At 40.5% G+C, this 18,672-nt stretch overlaps 1 protein-coding gene across 2 annotated transcripts; it reads right to left on the minus strand.

Annotated features, from left to right (window-relative positions):
- Positions 1–1,168: 1,168 nt before the first annotated feature.
- On the minus strand, positions 1,169–18,632 carry rnf122 (ring finger protein 122). 2 transcript variants are annotated; one of them, XM_023394186.2, is made up of 6 exons: positions 17,430–18,632; positions 11,574–11,730; positions 4,037–4,082; positions 3,909–3,950; positions 3,706–3,785; positions 1,169–2,934 (listed from the first exon to the last, which is right to left on the minus strand). In XM_023394186.2, the coding sequence occupies exons 1-6, from the start codon at positions 17,452–17,454 to the stop codon at positions 2,820–2,822; spliced, it is 465 nt and encodes a 154-aa protein (XP_023249954.1). In that variant the 5' UTR covers positions 17,455–18,632; the 3' UTR covers positions 1,169–2,819. The 2 variants fall into 2 exon arrangements, with proteins under 2 accessions (XP_023249954.1, XP_023249953.1); XM_023394185.2 differs by having other exon boundaries at positions 3,706–3,788.
- Positions 18,633–18,672: the final 40 nt, after the last annotated feature.

Below are 18,672 nucleotides of genomic sequence, written 5' to 3' on the forward strand. Positions count from 1 at the left end.
CCTTCTCCCAGCACCTCCCTCTCCCCTCGCTTTTTTTTTTCTACCAGACCCAGTCTTCCCCCCCTTAGCATCCCTATGGAGATCTAACACCATCTGCCTTCATCCTGAATTCCCTCTCAGGTCCTCCGAGGATCCGCCACTCTGCCCTTAAGTCTAATTAGAAGGCAACCGGAGTAAGGAATGCCCTTCAGACTTCGATGCTCTGCCACCTGCAATCTGTTGTTGGGGAAATAGCTAGGTACCAGTTGGATCCCACCAATAGGACGGGGTCTTGCACATTTAATGAGGCAGCGTACAGATGGTCCTTGTTTTCATTCGGATGTCGACTTCTGAGCTCTGACTCCTCTAAATCACCAAGTTCACTTTGTTTCCCTTGTTTTTTCTTGTAAATGGAGATTTGGTAATATAATTCATTGCCATTGTGTTAAAATGTTTCTGAAATGAGACTGTTATTATACAGCGACATGATGTAGAATCCAAGTCAAATATTTTTTAAAGGAAGAGACAAAGTTTTCAGGGAAGGAGTGAAACTTGTTTCTCGTCTTAGTAAAGAGCTTATTTTTATTATATTACTTCCATGACTTTATTTGATTAATAGTTTTTGCCGCCAGAGGAATATGGCTCAATGTAGGTGCTTTGTGTCTGTGCCTCAGCGAGACATCTTTGGTTTGTTTACATGTGGTTCTATGGGCATCTTTAAAAAGCCGCAGGTGTCAAACACACATCTGTTAGTTTTATTTATTTTTTTAATCTATTTTTATTTACTACTCTTTGTCTGTTTTATGTCTTTTTTTATGTCTTGCTTTTGCTTCCTGACAGTTTTCTGACCATAAATTTTGAGTTCTAATAACATGTATATTTCCCTTTTATTATATTGTTGTTGGTTTATTTCTAATTTCATACATTTTGGAAATAGTGTACAATATGGCAGATATAGCTGAAAAGCATTTGTTGTTTTCCCAACATTCAACAGGAAGATTATTATTATTTATCTGAGTACTGGCATTCTGTTCGTTCTGTTTAGATAGCAACGACTGTGCACCTGACACATTCCTGGAGCATTTGGAGTTGTGCACGCTGCTACTGTCAACTAAGAACCAGATACATTATTTCACCTGATGGTGGCACCACATACATGACTATTCGAAAATCAGAAAACAAGAGCGGCTGCGCAAAACAGACAACTGTATTTATTATTGTTTCAAGTTATTTACATCTGTTAGATTACAAAATGTGGAATGTGGCCAGAACATTTCTCTTGCTCGTGTGTTGAAAATGCAACAGGACATTTTACATTTCTTTTCTTGGCACATGGGTGTGAATTCAACAGCCCCAAATGTGTGTGTGTGTGTGTGTGTGTGTGTGTGTGTACATGTTTGGCTTTTAATTACAGTGCAGGCGCCTACTGTATCTGGACAATGTGCTTTGTGAGTTTTGTGCTCAATTTAGGCAGTGCTTTGCTTTCTGAATCATTGTAAGTAACAACAAAAAAAAAAACAACCAAGGAATGTAAAACAAAATCACCAGAAATAATGCCACAAAAATACTGATACTTTGCTTATCTCCAGGTGAAGCAGCATCTATGATACTTCACTTTTATAAAAGCTTCACCACACCTGAAAAGAAGGGACCTGCTGTGCCGCATGGAAATTGTTTTGTGTGTGTGTGTGTGTGTGTGTGTGTGTGTGTGTGTGTGTGTGTATGTATGTGTGTGTGTGTGTTTGTGTGTGTGTGTGTGTGTGCATTTAAAGTGCAATATCTAAAACAAAAACTAATTCCAACAAAGAACCAAACTGTTACAGTGAGAGGCAGGAGGAGTCAGTTCCTTTCAAATACATTAACACAATAAAAACATGTCAGAACAATAAAACACTCCGGTGGAAAAACCAACTGGAGCATGTGCAGTATGTAGAACATACATGATACTACTGTGGGTGGGCACCAATATGGATTTTACACTCAGTATCAGTTTTAAGTATCAGCAGAAATCAGTGGCGTTGTGAGAAAGACGATGAAAATACTGATTAATTTGCTACAAGTTGATGAGGTGTGAACCCACCTTTTCCAGCACTTCCTCCCCAGTGTGACTTCAATTTATAATTTTAGGCCAAGTCTTTTAAAAAAGTTCCCTCGAAAGCAGTTTTAACAAACACTGTCTATGTCTTCGCTACAGTAATAACTTTGTTAAACCCTTGTTCATGATTTTGCTGTATTGTTAGCAGTGTAACTTCTGTCAACGTGTCCTCGTGCTATACTGCCGGGGATGCTGAGCAGAAAATATCAATTTCACAGCTTCTTGACTGTAATTTATTCAGACAAGAATATCAATAGCCACAGCTAATATTGATATTATTTCATATCAGTGCCCACAGTGACACACATCACTCATACATGCTCAGAGGGGATCAGCGCCTCCTGCCAAGTGCTGTCATCCTTCCGGACTCATTCGCCCACATCGCTGTGAAAAATTCAACTGTGTCTCCTCCACACCAGTGGTGCCATTAACCTCACTCAAGGCAACAAGAGAAGATGTGAAGGATCGGGTGGAAAGGGGGATGTTGAAAGAAGAGTGGTGGAGTGATGTGTGGGTGGCTGGAGATAATCTCTCAGACACCACAAGGTGTCGTGTTGCCATCTCAGAGATGGTTGCTAGGCAACAGCATCCTTCAGAGTCTTCCTTCGGGTGGTAACTAGGTTACCCCAACTTACTATCATCATGTTGGTGTTTTGCCGTGTTTTAACCGCAAAACAGTGTCCCTCTCCGTGTTGATCACTAACTTATACCAGCTGCTCCACCCGGGCTGGCAGGTGTTGAGAGGTTACACCAGTTCATCCAGTAGAGTCCCTATGCTGTGGTGCTGCTCAGGGGGGCCAGCTATGGGTTTGTTGCACATGGGGCAGACGCAGCGAACCTCCAGCCACTTTACCAGACACCTGTGCAGAAGAACACAGGCCCTCATCACCAGGTTTGCAACATGAGATCATGATTCCTCTCACACATTTTGACATGTTACACTGATCAAATAAAAGTCAAACAAAAAACAAAATACTTTTAACTTAAGTAAAAGCAGCCATACCAAACAATATAATACTCCAATAAATGCCTTCATGATTGTTGATGTAAAATAATTAGCAGCAAAATGTACTACAAGTATCAAAAGTAAAAGTAAGAGTAAAATAGTGTCCTGAATTTATACAGTGTAATGTTGGGTAGTTTAATCTGATCTGATGGGGGGTTTCCTGTACAGCTTTCTACCCTGGTATAACGCAGCATTACTATAGGGTCCAAGCACCAGACATGTGACATATCTCTTCAACGCGCACTAAATAAGTCAGATAAATTCAGTTATTTTTTATTCCTCGTGTTCAGGGGGACTAAAGTGTGGAAAGGTAAACCACAATTTAATACACCTAATAAACATCAGCTATGCTTACCCTACAAGATCTTCCTACTAGCACTACCTGCCATCTGCACAGTGCATGCTGGGACACATTATAGCCCTGACCACTTCTCTCTCATCCTTATTAGCAATGAGCAGAAAAATGAAACGTAAAAATGAATGAATATAAGTACTGTTGAACAAGGACTCCTGCAGTCAAAAATACTTATCCATCTTACTTATCACTGAACTTCAGATTGAACCGTGTTCATTTTCACCAGCCCAAGCAGGTGCAAAATGGTAACAAGAGCTCTCCTGTACTCACTTCCTGTGGAAAGCATGTTGGCATGGCAACACTCCCAGCTCGTCTTTCACTTTGAAGTCCTCCAGACACACGGCGCATGTCTGCTGTGTGAGTGACAGACAGGACAGAGTGAGAGAAGACAGTCATTTGATGAAATTATCATGGCTCATTTTTAATATCAGTTTCAAGCCGTTTACTCACTAATAATGTTAAAAAATTCTTACCCCATGAAGATTCAACTTTTTTGGATCTCCTTTTAAAACTACCTGTAGAGTAACAAAAAACAAATATGTTAAATAAAGATCCTTTGATTTAGACCTTAAAATGTGCAAAGTATACTTGTCATGCTTACTTCTCTGTATCCAAACCGCTCACTCTGGGCTTGGTGTCGTAGTTTGCTGTGGAAGGATAGAGGAAAAACACCAATAAATAACTTTGGAACTTTACAATTTGTGGAGCCTTCAATCAACCATACTTTGCATTCACGTCCTCTTTAAAATGTTGGAGGATCTGTTCCTCAAGTAAAAGTAGAAATACCTCAATACAAAAACACTCCATTAAAAATAAAAGCTCTGCAATAAAGTACTTAAGATGTGCTTAAGAAAAATTTGGTGATGTAATGTAATTGAGTACATTAACTCAAGTACTGTACAGTTTTGATGTAATTTACTTTCCATTTCACAATTACAGTAGGATGATCACAAAAATGTACTTCAACCTGCATTTTCTGATTTTCTTCGCCACTTGGGGGCAGTGGAAACAAACTGTAAACACAATCCGAACCTGTTAGCAAACAGCTGCTTATTTACACCTCCAGCAGGTACGGAAGAACATTAGCTTTTCATTTAAAAATCGAACTCCTGTATTCATTCTCCTTTTAGTTCTGTTTTGGTCTCCACCAAGTCCTGAAGGAAATATCTGGCTATTAAGATGCTAAATGCTCCACTATGTTCACCAGCTAGTTGCTAACTATGTCTGTCTGCTGTTTGGTGCTGACTTGCATTTGCCAGGTTGCCAAACACACGACTGCAGAGGAATGTAACTGTGGAAGGTGTAAATAAGCAACTGTTTTCCGAGAGGTTCACTTTATCAACTTTACAAGGGGATAATATCTCAGTGTTGTGTTCAAAATGTGTTTCCTCTGCCGCCAAGAGATCAAAAATCATTATCATCATTAATGCATTAACATGTAAGCACCAACTACCTTACTTTTGAGTAGTTTAATCTGTATCTATACATAAGCATCATATCTTTCTAAACTTAAAATCATAATTAGCAAAGTAACTCATAACTATAGCTGACTAAAAACTAAAACAGTTCCTTCTGGAATGTAGTGGATAAAGTACTGTGCCATTATTATTTATAATCAGTTATAGTACATGTGTTTTAATGTGCTTAGTTTCTTTCCACCACTTTCCATTTGTTTATTAAGAGATAAAGATGTCTGTATATTTATTCCAAGCTGAGTTTAACAGCAGGTCATTTGATTCAGGCAAAGATTTAAGTTTGTGTGGTTAAATTATGGGACTGTGTGTAACTGAAGCTGTGTAATTGCAGGGTTGACTTTGATAATTGACTGTCCTTTCTAACAGCTACAGTGGCCACACATCTGTGGAAAAATACATGTTCCCCTGCAACCACACACACACACACACACACACAAACACACGCATACATATTGTTAACACACTTGACTAATCATGTAACCACACACACATACTAACACACACAAACACACACAAACACACTTACGCACACATATACACAAACACGGCTAATGAGTACGTTGCTGCTTTGAATCCCTGCACCACCCCAAAACCCAACAATGGAGAGGAGATCTTTATCACTTGGCGAGCCGTGTCTGTTCAGGCGGTTATTTTTGGCCTCCTGTTTTTACACAACTAAACATAGACTCAAATGTCCATCACTGTTTGTGATTTGGTCCTGAAACTAAATGTAGCGAGAGCATCTGAGATGAAAGAAGAATGTTTATTTGTGATCTGATCCCCCTCAAAATAGACGAAAAAATAAAAAATAAATAAAATGTCAGTGAGTCGGTGCTTAATGTAAGGAAATGAAAGTTATTCGTTGTTTTTGTCTCTCGGTTTATTGTTTACACTGATTGCTGCTAACAATCTTCCATGTGGAACAATGCGAGGATACGCGTTTTACATGTGCTGAGGTTTCCCATGCCTGGAGAATGATGTGAAGTGGGTGAAAGGGGGGCATAACGGAGATCAGTTCAGCTATTGTGCCCGGTTTGCAAGAATAGAAAATCGTCATACAGTTACTATTGACCCATTCTTACTGTATGAAGCAACAATTGAATTCAACAGGTGTACAGTACACAATATAATAATAGGTGCAGAAATCTTTGGGGAAATCCGATTTACAGTAACAATCTCAACCAAAACAATGTTTTTCTGTCTCAAATACTGTATATTCAACACTATATAAAGAAAGGCAACAAACTTCAATAAAATCTTGAGTTGGGTTAGTATTTGTACAGTTACTTAATTTTTGTTCTTTAGGAGTAATGCAGTAAAGTCTCAAGTCTCAGCTTTAATTTAAGTGAGTTTAAATCAATATAGCTCAATATAGAGAGAACTATGTGGGAGATACAGCCCTTTTATCAGATAGTGCCCAGACTGCAAGGGTTCAAAAGTAAATGCACACGTGGCTACTAAATGTTTCTTTGTCAACTGTGTGTCGTTTCAATGTTAGTTCATGCACAAAAAATGGGGCTCAGAGTCAATGGAGAGTTGAGAGATATCATTTACATTCTCTCTCTCACAGAGATATCAAAGGTAGTTGGTTTGCCAGAATCAACAGTTGGGTACTTTTTTTTTTTTAAAAGCAGGTGATAACAGGAAAACTATTAAATATCAAACGAACCAGCTGACTGAGGAAAATGAATCTTTTGTGAATGAGCAGAAAATCATTTACATGGTGAAGAAAAACCTCTTTACGACTGCACATCAAGTCAAGAATGCTCTCCAGGATGTAGGCGTACATGTTTCCTTGATAACAATCAAGAGACTTCATGATCATAACATCAGAGGATTCACCACAAAATTCAAACCCCTTGTAAACCTCAAAAGGCAAAGCAAATTTATATAGTACCATTCAGACACAAGGTCAGTCAATGTATTAAAACTGCAACAAAAGAAAACACAGTAATGATCAGAAAGGGGAACCTCAGAAATGTTTTGACCTTTTGGAAATATTTAGATCTGAACTATGTCCCTTGTTCTGTGTTGAATCTGTTACATGCTGGGAAAGTCCAAAGTTATCCAGGATGTACAAAAGATCTTTGTCACTGCCACCTTTGGGATTATCAAAATGAATATTGAAATCCCCCACTATGACAACACAGTTAAGGGGGATATTTGTAAGTTTTCTCTGCTGTGTGACTGGGGCTAGCTAGTTAGCATGCTAACTTCGGTAGAAGAATATAAGTGATAGAAACAAGAATTAACATTGACGTTGCTCCCCACCGCTGGAGACAGCAGCAAAGAAATGAAGTTTGATGCTGAACTCGCTGCTGCACTATTGCTTTCATTTAACAAAGTTTCAGTTACAAACATAATTTTTCTTGATAATAAAATCATTAATAAATAATGACTTGTCAGCCAGAGGCCTGATATTTAATAAAGCTAAGTTTAGTGCACTAAAAGCATTGTGTGACACAATCTGTGGCTGACGCACAACCGGAGTCAGATTAGATAAAGTAGCTGTGCGCTTTGAGTACACTTTGTTCATCCTGATGCTGGTTAAAATTGGAATGGCAGATATAGGAGCTGTTCCTCGCTGTCTGTGGTGGGCTGGATCAACAGCAGGGAGGGAGACGTAAGCTGAAAGGGGGTGTGGGCTAAGGACCCAGGTGGTCCTAGATGTCAGCATGCCCTGTAACGCTAATTGTACGGAGCTTGCCCTTGCTTTGTTTGGATAGGCAGGAAATTTTGGTGCCACACTGTAAGATCTCGTCTGTCCCTTTTATCTGCACCCTTAGCTTTTGTGAGATATTTCTGAGAGGTGAGGCGGGAGGGAGGGGGTAGAGATTGGGACTGATCCATGGCGTTGTCCTTGTTGTGCTGGGTAGAAAACAATAATCTTCTTTCCACAGATTTTACTGACCCTTTCCAAATACCAGCAGTGGGGCGCTGGAGGCCATAGGTCAAGTTGGCAGTAAGGCTATGGACGCCCACTCTGTTTAAATGAACCCAGTCCACAATGTAACAGTTTCATTGCTCCCAGAACAATTTGAAATTGTCAATTGAAGCTCAGTTTTTGAACCGTGATGTGGAGGACTGCCAGGTATTTAATGCCAGCTGAGGACAGGCTGCAGTGCCCAAAAACAAATACAAAGAAAATGGTTTCTAAGTTCTGGATCATGGACTGATGGAACAAAACTCAACTTCTCTCATAATGATGAAAGGAACATTTCATGATGCAAAGCCACCACCACAATTTGTCAGACATGGTATTTAGATTTAGCCAAATGTATCAAGACTAATTGGGAAACATTTCATCATCCAGCAGGACAACGATCCTAAACAAACGTCCGAAGCAACCAAAAAGCTTTTCAGTATAAAGATGTGGATTAATCATGACTGGTCAAGTCAATCACCTGACCTCAATCTGATTGAGCTGCATTCTAGCTGCTGAAGACCAGACTAAAGGGAAGATAAAACCCTAACCTCTTTTTTCCACAGATTGAAAAACACAGACAATGACCTGATAACACTTTCTATGTTCTATGTCCATGTGTCAGGTTGAGGTGACCTCCAACCTGCCGTTTGTATTGTTATAGCATTTAGTACTTAACTGTTACTTTATTTTTCTCACTCTCTGTTTGTCCTCCAATCCTCTGCAGTTAAGAAACTGTATGTCTGCATGGACATTCTCAGTGTCACGGGGCTGCATGGGTTTCGAAAAGAGGTTTGAGTGGGTACATTAACCTGTCATGTTTCCTGTTGGCCAATGAGCGACCACATTAAGATGTAGAAACAGCCTGTTGCGTTGGGATATGTACCCTCAAGGGATTTCACAAGTCCAGTCTCAAGGATCACTGACAGTAATTAAATGAGTCAGTGAATTTATTTGGGGATAGACGCTCCGGTAGCTTAATATCTCTGCCCTCAGTCCACGTATCGTCTGGCTAAAAAAACACTCTCAGCTCGCCCCTGCGCCTCGTGGTTCTCAAAATATCTCTCCGACTAGCTGCTCTGTTATTGACTATAAACCCAGCTGTGTCAGAGAAGATTGGGGTATAATTAAAGATATGATATTTTTGGTATGTGCCCTTGTGGTTGCAGGTACTGCTGCGTCCACACCCCCACTTGGTGCAAGGATAAGCACAAAAGCAAAGCATCATGTTTGGCAAACCTCACCTTGATTTCAAGGCATTTTAGAAAACTTCATATAACATATTATACATATAATTGCAGCATATAATTAAAGGAGGAATACTTACATAGAAGAACAGAGACAGACTTGGATTTTTCACCATAATGTTAAAATCAAACATCACAAACTCCCTGACACACAGGATCTAGAGAGAGTCTGTCTAAGAGAGAGATAATAGGAAACCTGCCCCCAACAGGGAATGGCATTCATCACTCAGTATTCATCTGATGAATCACCCGGTCTATAAATGAATTCACAATCACACTCCTACCCAAGACTACCGTGTGTGTTAATGGGGCTGAAAGGAAGTGACTCACTGGATATGATTCACAGGCAAGTGCTTCAAAAGAAATAGGAAGGATCTAAGCTTTTCTGACAGAGTTGATGGTCAATTTAGTGGTGAGCCCAGGCCAAACAAAACATCCATGATTACAGAAATTTGTCTGACCCCAACACAACCACCTAGGCTTTGATAAATACTGAGATGTGTTCTGGTTTTATTTGATACTATTTGAATCAACTTTTTCGGAAGGTTTTCTTTTCTCTTGGTGGTAACTACAGTGTAAAAATATCTCAAAGATAAAAAACATGCTCTGAATTGATGCTTGATTTTCTGTCTTTTAAAGCTTTTACTCGAGGTTTGCCTAAGAGCTAAAACATAGGGATTCTCTGTTTCTTAAAATATTTGATCTCCAAATACTGATCACTTTTAACTGGGCAAATTTCATTCTGTCACATTCTCTTTACACATGATCTTCATCATGATCTTCAGATGGAGTTATAGATAGATATAGATGTGGACTTCAAGGTGAAGGTTCATTCCTGATTTTGGAAATTACAGGTTCATTTAGTGAGTTTTTGAGCTTTTGATTTTTTTTTTAAGTCAACATACACGTGAGGTCTTTAAAATGCTCAGGAAAAAAGGAACATTGATTATCTACAGTTCTGTGACATCTGAGCAAATGCCATCTGCTGCTGATGGAGATCATGATCATATGACTGAAAGCTCCAGAACAGCTGCTGAGTGGACCTTGGGATGAGACTGTTTCATCAATTCCTTTATTTCTTTTATTTATTGGCCGAACAACACTCAAATTTAAACCTGCAATTTTTTTGGCCACAACAGCTACTAAATACAAGTTTTGGTGTGGAGATTTTTTTGTCAGCTGGTGTTGTGAGGTTGAGTATTAACTTGAAAGAGTTTTTTTTTTATGTATGAACAACAGTAGTTTGGTTGATATTATTATTTCCATTTGGTGCAGTTGCTAGGATTCAGTTATCTCCAATTATAGAGAAAGTATGAGCTGCACAGGAGGAAAATGTACAAAACTCAGCTGAAAAGCCACATATCTACTGGATACCAGCTACCACTGTTCCTGACATTCATTTGCATTTTGACATTTCCATTTGTGTTTTGCTATGTTTTCCAGATGGCACGCTGGCTATGCATGTCTCCAGCCAACAGACACGTTTCTTTTAATTGTTTGACATTTTGATAACACAGCCAGTTTGGAGAGCAATTCAAAATCATGTCTCATGCCAAAAATAGCACACCACATTAGGAGGTGTCAGGTAATTTGACAAATACAGATGCTCAGTCACCCAAAGAGAGCTATAAAAAAGAAAGAAAAAAAAAAAAACCCTTCTGCAGGTGTTGACGTTTCCTGATGTTTATTCTGAGCACAGTTTCTCTGCAGTTTTCCTCACTACTGTCCTCATACATTGTGATGGTCTGCTTCCTGTTGCCTCATATCCTGTCCTTCAGACACAAACGTCCCCTCAGCTCTTCAGGGAGTTCACTGTCAGCGGCAGGGGAGGTCACCCTGTTCCTCTTTTTTTATACCTCCTTCCCTCCCTCACTGTGTTTCTGGCCTGCAGACACACACAATCTCCTTACTGTAGGGGTGTCAGTCGGTCTACAGCTTTGGTCTAAAATATCTCAACAGCTATTGCATGGATTGCCATTAAATGTGGTACACTTAAGGATGAATTGTAATCACTTTGGTGAAAATGTCACTTTGTTCGCAATTTACTTTATATTCCACATTTTCAAACCTGTGCTATTTTATTCTGGTTGAATCAGACTCTGGTTCATTTCCTCTCTTGGTAGGATTCACAGCAGTCATACAAAAGTGCAGAGCAAAACAGCCACACACAGACCTTTTAGAGGAAGTGGTCTCAGTTAGATCACAAACAAACTCTAGAGAGGTTAGTTTGGGGTGGGAACATGATCCAACCTCAATCTGACCCGACTACATGGTGAACTTTGCAGGTTTGAGATAAATGGTTACCATAGTCAGGTGCACTTTGCATACTGGGATGTGGATGAGCGAAGGCAACAGTAGCTAGAAGTTGAACAAGTAATTTGTCTTCATGACATCTGGGCAGGTAGGACCTTGATCAGGACCTTCTTCCTCTGTTTTCTACCTCCTGCTTTTCTTGTTTTTTCTCCACATATTTCTTGTGTTTTTGCCCCTCACCTGATAAAGTAACAGCAGAAGATGAGGCTCAGGATGAAGACAAAGATGCCTGTCCCGAAGATGACCATGTAGATGTTCAGAGGCAGGTCCTGGAAGGTGATGGGCGGCATGGTGCACGACTTGTTGGCGTAAACCAGTCCAAGACCACAGAAGCACCCTAAACAAAGACATATGGAAGATTTAAAAACACATTTGCAGGAAGAACATAGTCAAGAGTGGAGGCCTGACACTGCCACATGTAACAATATGTCTCAAAACACAAGTGAATGCAACGGTGCACATACTTCTTTTTAAAATACTCTGCCACTCATGGGAAGCTGAGGGTCAGACCTGTAGCTGTGTCTGCCTCCAAACACACACATACACAGACACAAAGGTCGAGGGAAAGAGGTAGAGAATGACTGCACTTTCCTGTAATGGAAAATTAGTCCTTTTCAATGTTGTACTTCAGCATTAAAACACTCTTAATGCGGTATCCAAGCAACATGGACGTCTCTCTTCACACGGCAGATCCACATGTATTTGCCCGATAAAGGGTCAGTGCATTTAGAAGCATTAGTGGACAGATGAGAAAGTAACAGTTAGCCATAGATGAAAAGATTATATTTGTCAGCCATCTATTGTTAAATTGAAATGAAATAGTTTTCAAGACAAAAAGCACTAACACTCTGAGAATCAGTGAGTGCAATTTGATTAAAATGGCACCATTGAGGTGATTCAGCCATATACACTGCTGGTGACTAGAAGTACATTAAAGATGCAGCAGTGTGATGTTTTCATGTCTTGAACTGAACCTGCTTTGACGCTACATTCCTCCAAGCAGGCACTGGACGTCAACGTAACGACAGGAAGATCTTGAACTCTAACGTCGGACAGACATTCAATTTTGGCTAAATACTTGCTAATTGACATTGTGAACAACACCACTTAAAACCAGCAAAATATCAACGTCATCATCAGTATTCTATGTCATATTGACGTTGGCAGTAGTCATTGAACTTCGGTCACCTGAGGTCCCGACCTACATTCAACCAGATATCAACATCTAACAACGTTGGTGGCCAGCTGCGTGCCTGCAGGGCTGTCTGTGTTTGTTTTACTGGGAGACGGATTATCACTGTAGCGGTGGTCTGTGCTGAAGATTTAAGAACAAATGTGGCACGACTTTGGACAGGTTGCAGTATGTGTGTAGTTTCCAGTATTTGATGGATTGTGTTTATTGTGTATAAATACATTGAGAACAACCATGGATTCCTGGAGTGCAAGCAAAGGAGTCATGGGAGAAACCATTGTAGATTAGATAGGCAGAGACAAAGAGATACAGAGAGCCCACGTGCTTGTATGAGTAATGAGAAATGAGTATCTGCATGTGAGAGTGGGCTTTGTGAGATCAGGGTCACACTAACCCAGTGAGTGATAGTGAATCGGCACCGACACAGGCCTCTCAGGGGGCTGTGTGCCACAAAGGGGAAGAAAGAAACACTACACTCTCACTGTAGAAACAAACTGTGGTGTATGAAACTGCACAGTTCAAATTTTAAAAATAAATAGACGGATGAAAGGATGAACAGATGAATGGATGGATGGATGGATGGATGGATGGATGGATGGATGGATGGACGGACGGATGGATGGATGGACGGGTGGACAAAAGGATGGATAAATGGACAGACAGATAGGTGGATGATGAACATGTGGAAGGATGAATGGATGATGGAAGGAGAGGTGGATACGTGAATGGATGGATGGTGGACGGATGGTCGGACAAACAAATGCATGGATGGACAAATGGGTGGACACGTGGACGTATGGGGGGAGGAAAAGACAGATGAATGGATGAATGAATAGGTAGTTGGACACATGGATGGAAATGCAGGTGATGGATGGATGGACAGACAGATGGATGGATGAATACACAGATAGAAGGATGGATGAGGGGATGAATGGACGGATGGAGACCTTTACCAGTTTCATTTCCCTGTGATAGGTATTGTTTTCTCGGGGCACAGTTTTTTTTGATCGATCCTGGTATTTCTAGTCACTCCTGCAGCCAAAGTAACACGTTGACATTTCTATTTGACATTTTCTCCCGCCTCACAGTGGACGCTGCAGTATGAGAGGATCAATACTTCCCGCCTCTTCGTTCCACTCCCGCAGAATGAGCAGTGATGCTCCATTAATCGAGGCTCTTCACTGATGTCTGCACGTTCAAGTTCCATCACAAAATGATTTCACTCAGCGATCATTACCAGAGACATCTGCGTTTGCCTGAACCTCCATCAACACCATCAACATGGGAGTGTAAATTAAACACAAACTGATCGAAGCACATGTGCAGAGCTGCAGGCAGGATTTTACGAATACCCAGGTCATGGGTCAAAATACACATTTCATCTATTTTTATAATATTTTCTATAAATTTTATCTAACTGCAGTGGAGAATACTAAATACCTTTTGATTTCAGATTTCATTTGAACAGTCTGAAGAGGTCAAAACTCCAGCAACACTTGTAGTATAAAGACCTAAAGTACTTTTACTTAAGTACTGTACTTAAGTACAATTTTCAGGTATTTGTACTTTATTTGAATATTTCAATTTAATGCTACATTTCAGAAGCCAAAATATAAGACAATGTCAAAGATTAAACCAGTAGTTCCAGTCTTTTTGATGTGTGACCCCTGACAATAAATCAGTGTCTATTTAGTGTCACATTTTGTAAGTCTACTAGTTGTTAACAGTTCCACCAAAAGTGTCTCATTAAATGTCACGGATGGTTTTATCTAACTGATTATTTGAGGCCTAACAAGGTCAAATTATTCAATGTTTCACTAAATTGCACAGGTCCAAGAAAAGTCCCAAAAAAAAACCATATAGTATATGTTACAGGATTATGTTTTTTCTTCTCTCCTCTCCCATTAATCATCATATGACCCCTCAAATTAATCTAGTGCCCCCTTGAAGGGCCTCGACCCCTCCGTTGACCCTTCCTAAAGCCTGATGCTGGATTTTGCTGGAAAGCACTCACACAACAGTCATACAGAAAAAGAACAGGGGATAATTAATATTGTTACTATTATTATTATTGAATAAGTCAATAATACGGTCAGGACCGTAACAGAGGCAATTAGTGGGAATTATATTTGAGTGTAAGAAAAAAAATCTAATAATGAAATATCGGCCAATGTTAATTTTCTTTACAGAATCAATAATGTGTCCAAGACATTTTACAGTTGAAAAAGAATTTTGCTCTTCCTCTCTGGTGGACAAACTGGAGAAGGGTGACAAAATATTTATCAGCTGAAATGTATAAACTATACCGACACTGTATGTCTGCAGTGAACTAATACCAGCTGATATATGAGCTTGGAAACAACTGCACTAAACTAGCAAACTGTCTATAAAGCAGTTAGCTTCACCTAAAGTAGCTACTTTTACTTCAGATACTGTAAGTGGAGTTTGATGATATTACTTGGACTTTTTGGGGAAATTTGGAATAAAGGACTTTCCCTTTCATAATCAAGTTGTTTTTTACACTACATGTGCTCCTGCGTTTTAGCCTCTTCAGACTGTTTCCCTTCCTCATATACAGTCAAATGCTTAGATATTGAGTCAGAATCAGCCTTTAAAAAAAACCAACATGTACGTGTAACCTGCACTATTGTAAAATGAAACCTCCTTCGAGTGATTAGACCCTCCATATTCCCAGAATATCACTGAGGGCATGGCCTCAGCTGGAGACACATGAAGACGTGACCATGAAAGCAAACAGGCGGGTAGACCTAATTTTCGCCATCACGTTTACATTTGTCGTACAATCTGCTTCACAAAGATCACCAGCAGACAAAGAGACTCACGCAGCGTGTGGGGGGAGTACACGTCTCTGCTCATGTATTCATGTCACTGCATGGCTGATGGCACAAATCACCTGTGAAGCTGCTGCACACTCACAATCCGAATCTGGGTCATTTGTATTCAAGTCTTTATGTGTGTGTTCATCATGTCACGACTGTCTCTATGTATGTGCCCTCACGTCGTACATGTTTGTATGCATGGAGGCCAGACAGCTATATGTGGTATTTTGCTTTGGGAGGAGCCCTGTATGACCACTGACCTATATATTGGCACACTCAGGAGGCGCCCCGTTGCCATGGCGCCAAGAGTCGCAGATGCAGAAAAAGGATGAGGGCTAGCTAGCGAAAGTTCTCATTTTTGACGACAGAGAGAATCTGAGTCACTCGTGTTGAGTTTCAGCCGTGAAAGATTCCTGTGTTGTTGTTCAGAACGGCAGGAAAGTCCCCGTGTGATTTGACAGAGCTGTAAAATACCTCGAATATGGCAGCTTCCCTGACAGCTCCTATGAGATGCCTGGTGGGGTTTTGTCCTATATACGCCAGACTCACACAAAGCTGCTTCGTCTTCTTCTTCTGCTGCTGCTGCTGCCGCTTGCACTAAAGACAGAACTTCCCATCAAATATTCAGCAGTTCACATGGGGGGGAAACACTCAAGCCTTGCCTGCATGGCTGCTGCTGCTGCTGGTTTTCAGGAAGAAAGCAGCTTGGACCCAAAAACTCTCCATCATACGCTTAAAAGTGCTACATGTGCCACGTATAAACACTGGAACAAATAGGCACGATCACAGATGAAGTGACACACAGAGCAGACGCTGAGCTGTGGCTGCCTGATACTGCTTCATTTTTCCAGCAGATAGTCACTCTTTGATACTGTGTTACTGTGTGTGTGTGTGTACTATTTCCCCTATGAATAGCAGGGGAGTTGAGCAGCACAAAGGGAGTAATTGTTCTTGTCTGAACACCACCAACAGTCCAACGAGGAGGCTGCTGTGGCTGCTGCACTCAACCAAGCGAAGGCAAAGGAAAGAGACCACTAATCCATCATCTTCACCAGGTCTCACTGTGACAATGAAGCCCTGACGCACCATTTCACTGCTATGAAAGGACTCATTTTCTTTAAGCACGTCTGACGCATCTCCGGACGCAAAAACGGCAGTTTGAAAAAAGACAGAGAAGTTGTTTAGACTTTTGTAGATAATTGGTCAAGGCCAAGAAGCGTGTAAGTGAGAGACTGCAGATAGAGTGAGTCAGTGTAAACAAGATTACCCAGGGTGGCAAATGTTACACAGAGAGCACAATGGCTGGCTTTGTGTGGCTCTCAATTGGAATTAGATATAATACGGGATTATATTGATTAAGCAGCCTAGGTAAATTAAAATATAATTAATAAGTGGATAACTTTACTTTAAGTACTCCTATTTAGCTTTTATAAGCATTTTACAAAACATTTAGCAACTAGTCTATAATACACTATAATGTAATCTGCAGATTATCTTTTCTTATTTAATCTTTTTGTCCATAAAATGTCAGAAAATTGTGAAAAACGCCTGTTATAATTTCCCTCAGCCCAAGAGATGCGTCAAGTACCTTGTTATGTTTGAACAAAAGTTGAAAATAAAACAGATATTCAGTTTACTGTCCTATATAACAAAGAAAAGATCCTCACATCTGAGAAGCTTGAACCAGGGACTAAGGTGATTTAAGTTTTGTTAATTAGTGATAATGTAGGGCACTATAAACTCACTGTTAAGTAGGCTATTATTTTAAAAAGTAGTGATTTTGTTTTCCTTTAGCAGGAAGGTGCGGCAAATTGTCTTTTCTCAGACAGGAAACGTCTAAATTTAGAAAACACTGGAGTGATTCAAAGACTTACAGTCTTGCTGTGTAATCTGACTGCCATCAGAAATTCACTCCCCTATAAATAACAGGCTATATTGCACATTAGAATCACAGAGGCCTGTAACAAACACAGCTCTAACAGTATAAAAATGACTGCTGCTCACCGTTACACCACTGAAACGGGTGCATCAATGCACCAGAGGGAGTCCTTGCCGGCGGGATCCGATTCGTGTTTACCAACAAGCCGCAGGCGCCTGTGCAGATGGATGACCGCAGTAAAGTGCCCGAGTCGAGCCGGTGAGCGTGTACCAGTAGTGGGAAAGCTGAGTGAGACAATGGCACCTGTTTGAAAAAAAAGGGTCGTAAAAGACGAATAAAAAGGTGAAAAAAAGCAAAAGTTGAAGCGTGTTTATGTCACATTATCTAGGCGCTCGTTCGTCCCCGCAGACTCAAAAAGGAGAACTGTTGATGTGGATTTCCCCAGCTTCTCCTCGCTGTGGCTGTTGTGACTGTTATTATTAATAGACGGCATATAACCCTGACCCAGCAGCGGCAGTGAACAGCATCTGTGTGAGAGGGGGGAAACTAGAGCAGTGGCTCGGTTTCCCTGCTCCCGCCCCTCCGCAGAGGCTACTGACGTGCAGCGAGAACCAATCCTCAGCCTGCCTGGGTCGGGGTGTGTTGTGACGGCCTGGCGTGTGTTTTCTGCCGGTGATCATCATCACCATCACCATCGGTTACTACTACATGTCTGTCTTCAAGGTTTATTCATTAAGGGACAAAATCAGGGGCAAGATTTTAGGTTATGAGTCCAAGTCTTCTCTCTCTTGCAGGGTCGCATTTGCCCTCTAAGAGGCCCTGGGGCAAAAATCAGCCATGGGCACCCACTGCCCCACTTTTGTCTTTCTATTCTTTAATCAATTATTCAATCATCAGAAATGTAATCAGCCACTATTCTGATGACTGACTATTTAATTGTCGTTAATGAACATGACTTGACATGTTTTTGTGGTCTGTAAAACATCATCAATGGAAATCAGCTCATGTTTCTCATTAACTTGATGTAACTAGTTGACAGTTCACTCAACTCATTAAATTTCCGAAGGAACATGATATTAGCATAGTCTTCCCAGCATGCATCTGTTGATTGTTAAGTGAGATTTTTTAGATTTTGAGATTGTATTTATTCACTTAACTGCTCAATTACAGTTTATTTCCCTAAGTGAAAGTCTGCATGCCGTGTCAAAGTTGTCTCCACATTGCCAGGGGTAAAACTCTGGCAGGAAAGCAATAAATGAATGAATCCTTTATTTGAGATTGATGGTTCATTCTTGAGAGGACATTGTGGTCTCAAATTTTAAGCCAGTGTGGACGAGAAGTCCTTAAAGTGTTCAGAAAAATGGAAAT

This window comes from Seriola lalandi, unplaced genomic scaffold (genome assembly GCF_002814215.2).
Source record: "Seriola lalandi dorsalis isolate HSWRI2012SDOR001 ecotype SW California unplaced genomic scaffold, Sedor1 jcf7180002054946, whole genome shotgun sequence".
NCBI lineage: Eukaryota > Metazoa > Chordata > Actinopteri > Carangiformes > Carangidae > Seriola > Seriola lalandi.

Excerpts from the sequence above, each read along its gene's own strand:
- rnf122 (XM_023394185.2), bottom strand. The coding sequence starts at position 17,454 with ATGCACCCGTTTCAGTGGTGTAACG. Across the intron at positions 3,951-4,036 it reads AGCGGTTTGGATACAGAGAA|GTAGTTTTAAAAGGAGATCC; the intron begins GTAAGCATGACA and ends GTTACTCTACAG. Across the intron at positions 2,935-3,705 it reads CAACATGCTTTCCACAGGAA|GTGTCTGGTAAAGTGGCTGG; the intron begins GTGAGTACAGGA and ends TCTTCTGCACAG.